The sequence below is a fragment of the Episyrphus balteatus genome, chromosome X (genome assembly GCF_945859705.1).
Source record: "Episyrphus balteatus chromosome X, idEpiBalt1.1, whole genome shotgun sequence".
NCBI lineage: Eukaryota > Metazoa > Arthropoda > Insecta > Diptera > Syrphidae > Episyrphus > Episyrphus balteatus.
Window position 1 is genome coordinate 7347064 of NC_079138.1, and position 13620 is coordinate 7360683.

A 13620-nucleotide genomic window follows, 5' to 3' on the forward strand; every position below is an offset into this window, starting at 1 on the left:
AAATTTTGCCGAGGGTGGCAACAATTAGAAAAAAATTGCCTAACCATATTTTGAAAAAATATTAGAAAAAAATTGCCTAACCAGAATCAACCAATCAATTTTTTTCGAAATGTGGCGAAAATTTTAAATATTTAAAGGAAAAAATAATATAAGCCAATTAAAATTAACTTTACAAAAAAAGAGAGTAAATGAAAAAAATATGAAAATGTAACGAATCAAAATTAAGTTTATATAAGAAAAAGAAAATGAATACAACAACCCACGTGATTGGTGGGTTGGAAAAATTAAAAATAAGGAAAAAATGAGAATGAATAAGATAACCAATTAAAACTAATTTTATAAAAATAAAAGAAAAAATATAAGAAAAATAAGAAAACTCACGTGATTGGTGGATGCCAAAGCAAACCACCAAAATATCACTTAAATTAAATAAAATTAAATAAGAAAATTAAATCGAAAAGAATTTCAAAAATCGCACAAAATCAATCAAATCAGAATCAGAAATCAAAACCGTAAAACCGCAAATCAAATCGAAAAAAGCCACAAATCAAACCGAATCAAAACTATTAACACCTCAAAAATCAAAAATCGCACCACAATCGAAAACACGTCTGTTCACAGCAAGGTTACTAAGTCGAGTGAGTAAATAGGGACAGTAGGAATCTCGTTAATCCATTCATGCGCGTCACTAATTAGATGACGAGGCATTTGGCTATTTTTTTTTATAAAATACGACGTCGATCCACGCAGGATCCATCGAGTGGTCGTACTGAATTGTGCCTAAGCGTAGGCAGCACGGTCGTCTGTGGATTGGGGGGGGGGATGTCATCCAGGGTCAATGGTGTATGTTGTTCTGCTAAATCGTGTGAAACCGGCATATGTGCCGATAAGCACTCTTGTCGAGATCAGGGCGAGGTCGGACTTCTTAATTATTCCTAGAGCCGCTAGACGGTCGCTACTATTCCTTGACCAGACACCTCTCCAATTTAGAGTTGCTGAAGTAAACAGAACTTCGTCAACCTGGAGGCGGAAACATAGTTCAGCTCTGATGATGGCGTTCGTGTTGTATTTCCTTGATTTGTTGTTGTGTGCCATCTCAAGGGAGTAAGAGTCAGTTATTACTTGAGCGTCGATGACGATTGCTCTGTTTCCTTCTTTGACTACCGAGTCCGGCTTCCTCGGTCCTTCTTCGGTATTGATTAATGGTTCCTCGATGTTGTAGAGTCCTCGCTTGTTCACATTGCGTTGTATGAACTTTATGACACTGTTGTGGCGGTCGATCCTGCTGAGATGGGACCTAGGGCACTGTTGGACAATATGGTTCAAGTTCTCGTTCCGGGGGCATGCTGCTCTGCACAATCGGTCATGGCCATCACGTCCTCTCGAAGTTCGGGATTTGGTTGGCAGGGCGTTAATCCTGGTCTTAATACAATGGATGAAATCGCGTCCTGTCAATAGCTTGGTTGGCTCCCTTATCCATCGATGTGATGATTTGGCTCCTTTGGCTTCCTTGAGTCCATTTCCGTCAACTGAATTATGCAGTTTCGTTGCCCAGTAGTTTCGGAGCTGCTCTCTGTTACGAATATTTGTATTCTGCAGGTTCAATCTTCTTGCTGTAATATCGATTTCGTTGGCTAGGTAGGTATTGGCGCTGGTGTTTGTAGGTAGGGATAAGTTATTTAGTCGGTTGTACCTCATTAGTGGAGCGGAGTACCTGACCGATGGTATTCCAAGTCCACCATCTTCAACCGATGGCACAGATATGTACTTTCCCTAATGTAAGCTGGTGATACATCTGGGGAATGAGTACTGTCCTCAAAACATGCAGGCGCTGCTGGGGTTTTAAAGGGGCCCCAGTAACACGTTGCTCATCCCCGTCGTTTATTTTGCACTTCCCTTCGGGGAAAAACCCTATCCCAAGATACTTTAATTTGTCAGTCCTTTTCAGAGCTGTGATGTTTTGTCCAGCTATGTTGAACTGATGTCTCAAAATTACATTTGTTTTTTGTTTTGGCTGACCTTTAATGCTGATTGTGTTGCATTTTGATGGGTTGACAAGCATACCACATATGATTGAAGAAAAGTGTGGGTATGGTCTAGCAGCTTCTGAAGGCCTGCTTGTGTTGTTGCACATAGAATGAGGTCGTCTGCGAAAGCTAGTGCATTCACGGACGCTGTTCCAATTTTCCCACATATTTCAGCTGGTAGCGATTTTAGCAATTTGTCGATTACTATGTTAAATATATTTGGTGACATCGGGACGTCTTGCTTCACGCCACTTTTAGGTGTTATTGGTTCTGAGCACTATTCCCTAGTAATAATCCTTGTTGAGGAATTGGTGTAGAACATTTCCATATATTCAATGAATCCTCTTGGGGCCCCATATCCCTTTAGAGAATCCATTATTGTCGTAGCTTTGGCTACGTCCAGACTCGCTATGAAACAGCTTGAAAAATTCTGGTGCTGGTATCTTAGTAGAAGGTCGAACATTGTGGCATTAATGGCGCAGCCGTCCGTGGACGTAAGGGCCTGCTGTCTTTGGTCCAGCGTTATTGCAGAGGCAAGTCTGTTTGCCAGGATACCATGCAATTGCCTTACTATGACAGACGATACGGAGATCGGCCTATACTCGCCCGGCCTTGATGCATCCGCTTTTTTCGTTATCATCGTTGTCTTAGTTTCCATTAGATGTTGTGGTAGTCGGCCACACCATAATATAAGATTGTTAATAGTGCTTTTCACATTACTTGGTATTTTATTCAACTGTCTAGCAGTTAATCCATCCGGACCAGGTGAGGTTGAGGTCGCCACCTTGGTCTTTTCGATTTCATCGATTGTGATGGGCTGCCATATTGAATTTATCTGAGAGATGGTATTCATATCTTCGGGCTTAGCGTCAGATCGTTGATTGAAAATATTCTCCCAGAAGGGTAACATGATGTCCTTTGGAGGCATCGTACCCGTTTGTGGTCCTGAAAGAATAGATTTAATGCAACGATTCTGATGCTTCGCCCAGTTGTGCTGCACTTCACGGTATTCTTTTCGTCTTCGTGTTCTTCTATTTACGCCATTGTTGTCATTTCTTGGCCTTCTATTGAATTGTCTTCGTCCTCTTGGAGGAAAGATTGAAGTCATATAGTCACCTAGGTGAACTATTGTCTCTCTCTTCCCAACCAATGCTGCCTGACGGACAATTCTTTTTAGAGTTTCAACATCGAGATAGTTTTGGTTTGTTGTAATTTGTATTTCATTATTAAACGAAAGGAAAAGCCCATAGTTGTTGTCATTTGCCACTTCGCCAACGTGTTCATTAGAAGGAGTCGCCTCCTCGTTATTGAATGCTGCCACGAGCTGCTTGTATTCTTGATTTTGCCTTTGCTTTTTAATCGCCTTGACAGTTCTGCATGGGAAGTATTTATGCAGCTCAATGTTCATGAAGATAGTGCCTTCTTTTCCTAACTCGGCTTCTTTCCTTGCTAGCATACTGCTTTCCTCATCTGACCATCTTAGGTTAGGTTATATGGGCTGACAGTTGATTTTGTTACCGTCACACTTAGATCAATGTAGATCCCTTGTGATACCCTGAAGTATTGTAACTTCATGAAAAAGTGTTAACCTATGAATGCTATGGTTGTTCGAGCCATTTGGAGGACTTGACAAAGTTCAGTAGGCTATTGTCTGAGAGTTCCTAAAGTTCTTCTAATTCATTAAGGAAGTAGTTTCCTAAGAATTTTTTCCTAGTGCGACAGAGTGCTGGGCAGTGAAAGAGGAAGTGAACAGTGTTTTCCTGTTTGTCCTCATTGCCGCAGCCTCTGCATAGATCAACCGTACTAAGCCCCATTTTCTTTTTGTGGTATCCTAGTAGGTATCTGGCCATCTTGCTTTAATATCTACTCGCAGTCGTTCACCAACCAATTCATTTGGATGCGCTCTTCTCTTGTGGACTCCTAAACCATTTGCTGTACCGAATACTCTTTGGTAGTATTGACACTGGTGTTCGGGGTTGTTTTGTATTTGTTGGTTTCCAGAGCCAGTGGGCACTGGATTTGAAATATTATTATTTATCCGAGGCATTGTATTTTCGTTTGGACCAACAAAGTATTGACCGAACAAAGTATTGACCGAACAAAATTCAAGAATTTTTATTTACCCAGAACGAGTACATAAACCATGTTATTGCTTCCAATTCAAGCCCGACTATCTCAATCTTCAGAGCCAATCCTTATCCCGAAGTTACGGATCTAATTTGCCGACTTCCCTTAACTACATTATTCTATCGACTAGAGACTCTTCACCTTGGAGACCAGCTGCGGATATCGGTACGGCCTGTTGAGAAGTTTGCGTAATCCCACCATAAATTTTCAAGGTCCGAGGAGAAAATATCGACACAACAGTAAATGTCATGCTCTTCTAGTCCATCTACCATATCTCTCTTCGAAAGATAATGCTTGATAATGAGACATTAAGCCCCATCATTGTCAGTTTAAAAAAATGTTCAACTGGAATATTTGTGAGAATATACATTTTTAAAAATTTCCTCCAAATGAATTGAGTGAGACATCAAAAGAAAGTGTCTAGTTTCTAGTCCTTGGTTCTTGAAAACTTTCTAGTGCTTAGTCGCTTAATTTCAAAGATTTCCTGGACTTTACTCTGTGCTACCACTAAATAAAGGGTGTTTTCATTAACGTCTTCCTAACTTAGGCCTGCATTAGACGTGTTCATAAAGTCAGATCTGCGATCGTACTAACTTAGTTCAACTGCAACTTATCGTCAACTTGCGTCAGGCAGATTGCTCAGCCAAAATTTGATGGCTGCAGAACTCGCAAAGAAATTCATTTGACTCTTGATTCGAAAAACTGGATTTTAATGACACCAAAAATTTCTAAATAGTGATTTTTAAGATATTGAGTTTAAATTGAAATTTTTCGTATTAGGGTGGCTCTAAAAGTGTTATCTTCTTCAGCTGCTTGTAAAATTCAAAAAAAAAAATCGACTTGGATATTATTTTACCAAACTATCGAAGAAAAAAAATTTTTTTTAATTAACTGAAAAAAAAAGTTAATTTTCACTACAGAGAAAGTTTGTAAAACATGGTTTATGAAATATAATGTAAAATTGAGCATTTTCGCTTTAGGGGGCTCAGAAAAATGTTATATTTTACTCTTGGAATTGAAGCAAAATCGATTTAATTAATTTGATATAAATTGAATATTAATGTACCAAAAAATGCAGTTAATAAACTTCCTGTGCTCTAAAACGCATTTATTTTCTTTCAAAAATGCAAAAAAAAAAACGTTTTTAGCACCCTAGTAAAAAATATTTTTTCCATAATTTGTTTCGAATGTGATCCACACGGTTTTTTTTTATTCCACTCGAATTTTTTGTGCCACCCTAATATACCACGGTTTACAAATTTTTTGGGATATTAAAAACCATATTTTCGGGAATTGAAAAATGAAATATTTTTTATTTTTATTTTTTTTTTCTGACGTTTGTGGCTGCTGAAAAATTGTACTTACGCAGACCTGCAAACATTCTGCTGCATTGGTGTGTTCATTAATGCAACAAAGCAATTGTATAAAGCAGACGATTGTATTAATGCAGATTTCCGACGTTTATAAAAACAGCCAAACTCTGAATAAAGTAATCGATAAATTATAGGAAGAATTCAAAATTATCGACAAGTTGTTTGAAAACCCAAAGCTGACAATCGTGAAGCAAGATTTAAGAAAAAAAACTTTAATTTAAGAGAGGGGGAACCCAATAATCTAAGAGGAATTTTATAGGGCGAGTAAATAAATATTAATATTATAATTTGTTGCTTACCGTCATATTTCGTCAGTGGCCAAATGTTGTATATGTTTTGTTGTTGTTTTTGTTGTTTTTCCTTGTGTGCTGCTAATTGGTGTATTCTCCTAATTTTGTTTTGATTATTGTGGTTATTGTTGATTTTCTGCAGAATTATTGCTCTTTTATCGAAATCCTGGAGTATTTGGTTGGGTTTGAGTTTGTGTGTTTGTTGTTGATATTTTTGCGTTTTGCTTCGGAAAAGTTGTTTCGAATTTAATTTCCGGTTGTTGTTGTTGTTTTTTCTGATATGGCGGATATTTTGCCATTTAAACACAATTAATTGGATATGTTGTTGTTGTTGTCGTCGATGCTTCTTACTGCTATTATTATAGTCAAGAAGGCTTATTGTTTTAAATTTAAATTCTGTTTGTTTGTGTTGTTGTTGTTGTCTTTGCTTTTGTTTTTGTTGCTGTTGTTGTATTCGAGTTAAACTCGCAATACATGAACTCACGTTAACTATCATGAGAACTTACGTTGATTATCCTTGAGCATATTGAATATTAATAAGAAAATATTATTGTTTCTTTTATGTCGCTTATACACGCTTAATACACGAATAAAGTCTACAGTTTTGTTCTACTTAAAATATTGCAATTTGCAGCCTTTGTTATTGTTGCTGACGCTGATATTTATAGATTATTATTTAAATTAAGTTTAATTTATTTTTTAATTAACGAACATTTTTACTTGTTTGTTTGTTTGTTTTGATTTTGATTGAGTGTTAACTAAAGTTCGGATGAATTTCAATTAAAGTCTAAAGGAAAGCATTTTGTTTTTTATTTAATTTTTTTATTTATATAGTTTTAGTATTTCTAGATGTTTATTTATTTTATTGTAAAAGTTCAAGTTAAACACAATGTTTGTTTTTGTTTTTGTTTTTTTTTGTTATCTATTAGGATTATTGCATTAGATTTGTTTTTTGATTGGAGAATATAGTTGTTGCTTTTTTTAAGTTGAAAGTATTGTGAACTGGTTAAATTTGATTATTGAAGTAATTTTTATTTTTTTTTTTTTTGAAAAAAATGCATTTTTTTTAAATTTGATAAATTTTCTATGGAGGTTTCATTTAGAATGATGTTTATTTAGAATGATGTTTTGGGTGAATATTTTGATTGCGATCACTTTGAAAGTTCACTGAAATAAAAAAAAAAAACGGTAAATTTGTTAAAAGCTTATTGACAGATTATATTTGTTTTTTTTTTATATATTTTGAAAATTAGTCAAGTAATTGAATATTTTTTTACGAAAAAGCCAAAATCCATACAATGCACCAGAATCGAAATAAGAAATTTGCTATAAGCACCTTTACCAACCCTCGCCTCGGAGAGGAGGATGACCTCAGTAGAGGGGACATTTTAGATATTAATCCAAATGGACAAGAGCAACATTTTTTTGTCAGGGCTCAGACCGAATCACATTCTCTGAACCATCATTAAAAAAGGGACAAGAGATAGAATAAATTAATATTCGCAATAAAATCCAAAATCTATCAAGGACAAAAATTTAAGGAGCAAACTTTAAATAATTGTTGTAACTAGGTCTTAAACAAAAATAAACTTAAACTACAAAAATTAATTTTTAATTTTTACCCTTTTTTGACTAAAGCAAAAAACACATTTTTTTTTAATTTTAATTGGTGCAGGTTTTGCTAAATATCATAAAATCTATGAGTTTTCTGACAAACTTGTAAATGCCTTTTTTGTTCTTTATTGTTTTCTTCATAAAAATAAATTTATAAAATACTATGTTTAGCCTACATTTATCGAAGAAAATCGGACCCAAAGTCAAAAATTATCATGGGTAAGAAAAAATAAATACCATTTAAAAATTAATATCTGAGCAATAAAGAAAAAGACATTAACATTTTTTAAATGCAATTACAAAGAATAGCGTTTTCTCTAAAAATAAAGACATTAATGAAGTTTCTATCATAAGTATTAACGGAGAAATTAAAATTAACATGAGTAAAGGCATACCAAAGTAAGCGTTTTCTTAAATCATCGCTAATGATAGATAGTTATTGTAGAACAGGACACCATGTATATCAAGTTATGCATTCGTAAAAAAAAAGTTGAGATAGTAGAGAATGCGGAAAAAGCTGGTCTCAAAAGCCCGTCTATCCGTCAGTCTGTCAAGATGTCTGTCGGTCTGTATAAGGAGCTATAGCCTAAACGGATGGGCCGATCTACTTCAATCTTGGTATGTAGCAGTTTTTGGATCCTGTATAGAGGAATCCTGTATAGAGGAATTAATTTTTTTTACCAAAAATAACGGTACCTATCATATGTTATACCAATTTTAGAAATGTTTAATTTTCTTAAGAACGGCTCCAACGATTTTTATTAAAAAATCAAATAGGTATAAGTTTTTAAATGAGGTCTTTCTTTTAATGAATTTTTTTTTTTTTTTAAGTCTTATAAACGGTACCTCCCATAGAACGGTTTTTTTATTTCAAATTATCTTCCAAATTGCTGGTTTTTTTTTTTGAAAAATCAAATTTTCGAAAACGTAGTATTGAATTTTTTTTAAATGACATTAAACTGCATACTTTTTTTGCACCTTAATTTCATGAATCTTTTCGCCGATCTAAATCTAATTTTTGTTTTTAATCATATCGGTTGAAATAAACTGCGAAGGGCAAATAACCTATTGCCATCAATGACACAAATGATTAAAGTGTACCCCATTTATCTCTTTACCCAATGATTATGGTTGTCAATATAATTAATTGATACACTGAGAGAAAAAAACAACTTAAAATCAACGAAAACCACGTTGATTCAACTATTTTTCGGAATGATTTTGCGTTGAAGACGAAAATTTTAAAATCAAAGCAGAACATCCTTAGTTTAAAGTGGTTTACCGTTATAAAACATCTTTAAATCAAAGTTTTTTCAACTTAAAAAAAAAAGCATCAATTTATTAAAAAAAAAAGAAAAGATGGACAGCCGCTGGGGTTCGAACCTACAACTCTTGGGTTACTAGGCGAATGCTTTACCAACGTGCCATCTCACTGTTGGAAATTAGAGTGATAAAATTAAATCAACGTTGAACATTTTACGTTGCGTTTTTTCCCTGAGTGTAATTGATAATAGTTCTTCTTCTTCTTCTTTAATAAAACTATTTCACTTTACTGGCACATGTGGGTTCGCCGGGTTGACCCCAGGAAACATCGTCAGCAAGCGTCTCGTTTTTGAATTGTTTCGTGTCTAATGCCAACTAAATGCAGTTTTCGTTGCATTTTTTGGCCTGCGATTATGTTGGTATATACGTCGCATGCTATCGCCTCTCTGTGTTTCTTAGGCTAGGCGCACACATGCGATTTTAGTCGAGCGATTATTCAGTCGCAAAAATGGATCACACGGATTTCAATGCCGGTGAACACACATGCTTCTAAAAAATAGCCGCGATTTAAAAATTGAAAGTTGTCCCATTTTTTTTGGCGACGCGATTGTCGCAAATTAAAATGGAACAAATGGACCAGTATAGTTGTGCACACACTTGCGACTAAACCGAAAACGACTAAAAAGTAGCAATCGCAAAGAGGCCAAATCATGCGCACACATGCGATTTTCAACCACTCGATTTTTTAGACGCAAGAAATGAAACACATTATTTTAAATGAGAGCGCACAGACTTGCGATTTTAAAATCGCAAAGTTTAAAAAAATGGATCCGGTTCTATTTTTCGCGATTTTCTTTTGCTGCACATAAGGATATATTATACAGAATATAATGCACCTGCCCACACGTGCGACACTTGGAACAATTATTTTAAGTACAATAATGGATATTACTAGAAAGTGTTGTATATAATTCATAAAAATTTAAGAGAAGACCCTTAGAAATTTACCCAGTACTATAGAATGAGTATAAAGTGCTTTGTTGAAATAATGGTACTCGTGGGGCCTAAAATAAGATTGCAGAGAATCTATTTCTAATCTGATAAACAAGCTGTCAAACCCTTACCAAATTTTGAGACATTTATCACTTTACCACTTTTACCAGAGCTTACACCGTTTCATGAATTCACCTCATCATAAAATTCGATCGTAGATAACATTTGTATGAAATTTTCCATTACGAACGGATTTCGTGATTGTTTTCTTTGCGGTCATTTGACTATTAGATTCGAACAGTGAGTACGAACAGTGAGTATCTACTGGCTCTTTTGATCTTGAGATGATGCATTTTTTTTTATCGAAAAACGGTCAACTTTTTTTCGACCAAACATAATGTTTTTTTCTTGCAATAAAAAATAGTCGCGCGATTTTTTAGTCGCAAGTGTGTTTGATCTTGAGATGATGCATTTTTTTTTATCGAAAAACGGTCAACTTTTTTTCGACCAAACATAATGTTTTTTTCTTGCAATAAAAAATAGTCGCGCGATTTTTTAGTCGCAAGTGTGTGCACGGTAATTTTATGTTGCGACTGCGATTTTTTAGTAGCAACGACAAAAAATCGCATGTGTGCGCCTAGCCTTATAGCTTTTCCTTTGATCAGAAAGTCAAGGACTGTGATAAAGATCAAACGACTCAAGACGCTTGTCTAGTGCACATCGGCTTTGATTGGGAACTCTTCGGAGACTCTTAGCTTCTTTTTTACTTTAAATTCAATAAATAATGAATATTTTTTGGTCATTAAGAATGATAATTATAGTCATTAAAAATGCAATAATAAATTGAGACTGTGAAGATAAAATTTAAATATTTATCAAATATCAATTGATAGTTGGCAACCATAATAGGGATGTTTATGTGAATCAATAGCCCTGTTCCATTGGAGGTGGTAGTTTACTCGTGAGTAGAAATCTAGTACAAACAACTACACATCCGTATCTCCTCGAGTAGAAGATCGTGTGTTAATTGTAGTACTAGATCTACTCATGAGTAAACTACCACTTCCAATGGAACGGGGCTAATTATATATTAGTAAGAACATATTGATAAAATTGAGGTGAATTAAAGAGATGTTATGAAAGAAATAAAAAAAACACATTTTTGGCGGTAACATACATTTAAACTTGACCCTTATACCATTCCGATATACAAACTGTATATCTAATGCAAATTCCTTGCAATTCGGTGTTTACAAAAATGTTAAACATTTGAAGTTAATTTTTGACATTACACAAACTCTAAAGATACCCTTCCCATTCCCCCTTCCCCCTCCCCAGGCCAGGACTCTTTTGAAAATATTTAATGAAAAATGAACTTGTCAAAAAACATAATTTATTGGTTAATGCCAAAATATCCAAGAATTTGGTAAAAATGCCCTATTGTCCATATACAATATTCTCAGATTTTGTTTAGCCATTATAAGACCCCCCCCCCCCTTTTAAAAATTGATCTTCTCTTCGTATTATACCTTACCGTAACCCTTTTGTGTTATTTTTATTTAATTTTGTTCACTTTTCTTAAAAAAAAAAAAAAAAACAAACATTTCTTTGTAGAAGATTGAGAGCGACTATGATGAGGTTTTTTTTCTTCCTTTTTCATTGAAACATTTTTTCAAGAACAATATTTTTAAACTTAACCCACATTTTTTTTTAGCAAAAAAAAAAAACAAGCGTTTTTTTTGCCCAAAACTCACACATTTACACACACAACACTCACGTATGCTCTGTACAAAATATAAATACACAACTTTTTACTTTTTTTATCGAAGCAAAAGGGGCAAAAAATAAATACCTAATTCATTTTTGAAAAATAAATCAATTATTTTATTGCAATGCCAATTTCTTCACTATGTAGGGTAGTTCATAAGGCAAAAAAAAAAAAATGAAAACATAAATTAGATAGGCCTGACTGAAGAAGAATCTCCTACCATAATATATATGTACTTGTACATGGAAATGGAAGGCACTTTGCAAAAAAAAAAATATATAATTATTTCTCCACAAAAATATTGAACTTGTAACTTATATATTTCAAAAACTAAACTCGAAAAAGAACCAAATATAAATTTTAAGTTATATGACTAGGTTTTTTTTAGTTTTCTAAGTTTTAAAAAGGACATCTTTTGTTGCAAATTTCTAATTTCGATTGTAGGTATAGGAGTTATAATGGGACGAGAGCACAGGGTCAAGAACATATCACTCTTGTGTCCAGAATCAGTGAAGAGATTTTTAAGAGCTATACACTTACTTTTGAACAAAAAAGTAAGACAAAAAGGTTCTCTTCCGCCGTCAATTTTTTTCTTTAAGTTAAATTTTCAATATTTTTTCGATTTTTTAATATATGCGCAGAATATAACAGTTAAAACGCGAACGAAAAAAAAAAATATTTAAGGAACTTAATTCACCGAAAAATAATAAAGCTAGTTGAATTTTGCCTTGCGTTTATGTTGTTATTATTTATTTTTTTGGTGATTCCGTTGTGTGTTGTCCTCGTTGGGCGAATATGAAGTTTTTTTTTTTGAGTTATCGGTATTTTTTGTAAACTTGTGTGCCACACTGAGAGACTTATGGGAATAATTTTTGTATAACTTACACTAACACACACATGTACACAAAATATAGAGATTTTTGTTTGAATGTGCGAAAAAATAAAAATAAAAATAGCATAAATCTATAGGGTAGTATATTTTGTTGGTGTTTTGGCACATAAGTTGTTGTTGGTTTATTATTGTTGCCCTCCTTGTCTGACAGACTGACACTGACGTAAGGGAAGAGATTGGCATTGGTGTAGTACTAATTTTGTTCGTTTGTGGTGGAGAGCTTTATGGGGTTGTAGACGTAGACCACAGTGCTGCAGAAGCTTTGCATGGATTTTTTGGGGTGGCAAACCAAAAGCTTTTGTAATCTGATAAAAGTTCTGGCAGGTCACAAATTCAGTAATTATAGGCCAGTTCCAGTTCATATAAAGAAGGGATTTAAAATGAACATACCTATAAGTAAATTTAATGGCACATGCAAACTCAACTATTACTTCCGTAAATTGAAATTTTGGAGGTTATAGCTTGTAAAGAGCTTGCTTCGGAAACAAAGAAATTCGAACTTTTTTAACAACTTCTTAGAATATGTTTAAATATCTACTGTTAAATAAACTTGACTGAAGAAAACTTATTTTTCGGAAAATCTTTGGTTAGAGTTCTCGAACACCGAAATCCCAAAATTATAAATCGGAAATCCCGAAAAGCCGCAATTCAGAAAATCCCATGTTTAATCATAATTTTTCGGGACTTCGATTTAGTAAAAATAATCCTAGATGTTAGCAGTAAGCGCATTTAAGGTTGAAAAAAATATTTTAGGTAAACAATTTAAAGGATTATTATTATACAATATATAAATGACTTTTATTGTTATTATTCATTGTTTATTGCTTTTGTTATTGTTGAATTGTTTTTGGTATACTCGTATTTGATTTTTTGTTCTATTCATGTTTCATTGATCTTTGAATTTTTATTTAACCTTTTCTGTTTTATTTTCTGGTTTTCGGATTTTCAGGATTGAGGGTTTTCGGGATTTTGGATCTTCTGAATTTTGAGTTTTCGGGATTCTGGGTTTTCTCTATTCTGGGTTTCTGGACTCAGAATATCGAGAATGTCTGTTTCCCCTTTGGTTTTGGGTTTTCTGGATTTGGGGTTTTCAGGATTGTACAAAGTATGAGTAATCCGTGGAAGAAAGTTAAAAATTCTGACTAACAGGCGGAAATCTATGCTCCGAAAAGCTGATGAGCTGGAACACCAATTTCGAAATATTGATCATCTGATACCCCTGATAATCTTAAGTGTAGCTAAAAATTTAGATTTAGATCCAGGAGGTAAGAAA

The 13620-nt window shown here is 34.0% G+C and overlaps 1 protein-coding gene across 6 annotated transcripts in view; it reads right to left on the reverse strand.

The window, feature by feature from the left end:
• Positions 1 to 12510, reverse strand: part of LOC129920736 (uncharacterized) — a 91141-nt gene extending 78631 nt beyond the window's left edge. For 4 of the 6 annotated variants that reach the window (XM_056002319.1, XM_056002320.1, XM_056002315.1 and 1 more), the window contains exons 1-2: positions 11996 to 12292; positions 5827 to 6984 (exon numbers count right to left, since the gene is read on the reverse strand). In XM_056002319.1, coding sequence (XP_055858294.1) covers positions 5827 to 5832 — 6 coding nt within the window. In that variant the 5' untranslated portion in view covers positions 5833 to 6984; positions 11996 to 12292. Of the gene's footprint in view, positions 1 to 5826; positions 6985 to 11675; positions 11921 to 11995; positions 12293 to 12340 lie in introns of those variants that run through there. The other 2 variants (XM_056002318.1, XM_056002317.1) reach the window with 2 other exon arrangements.
• Between the last annotated feature and the right edge of the window lie 1110 nt (positions 12511 to 13620).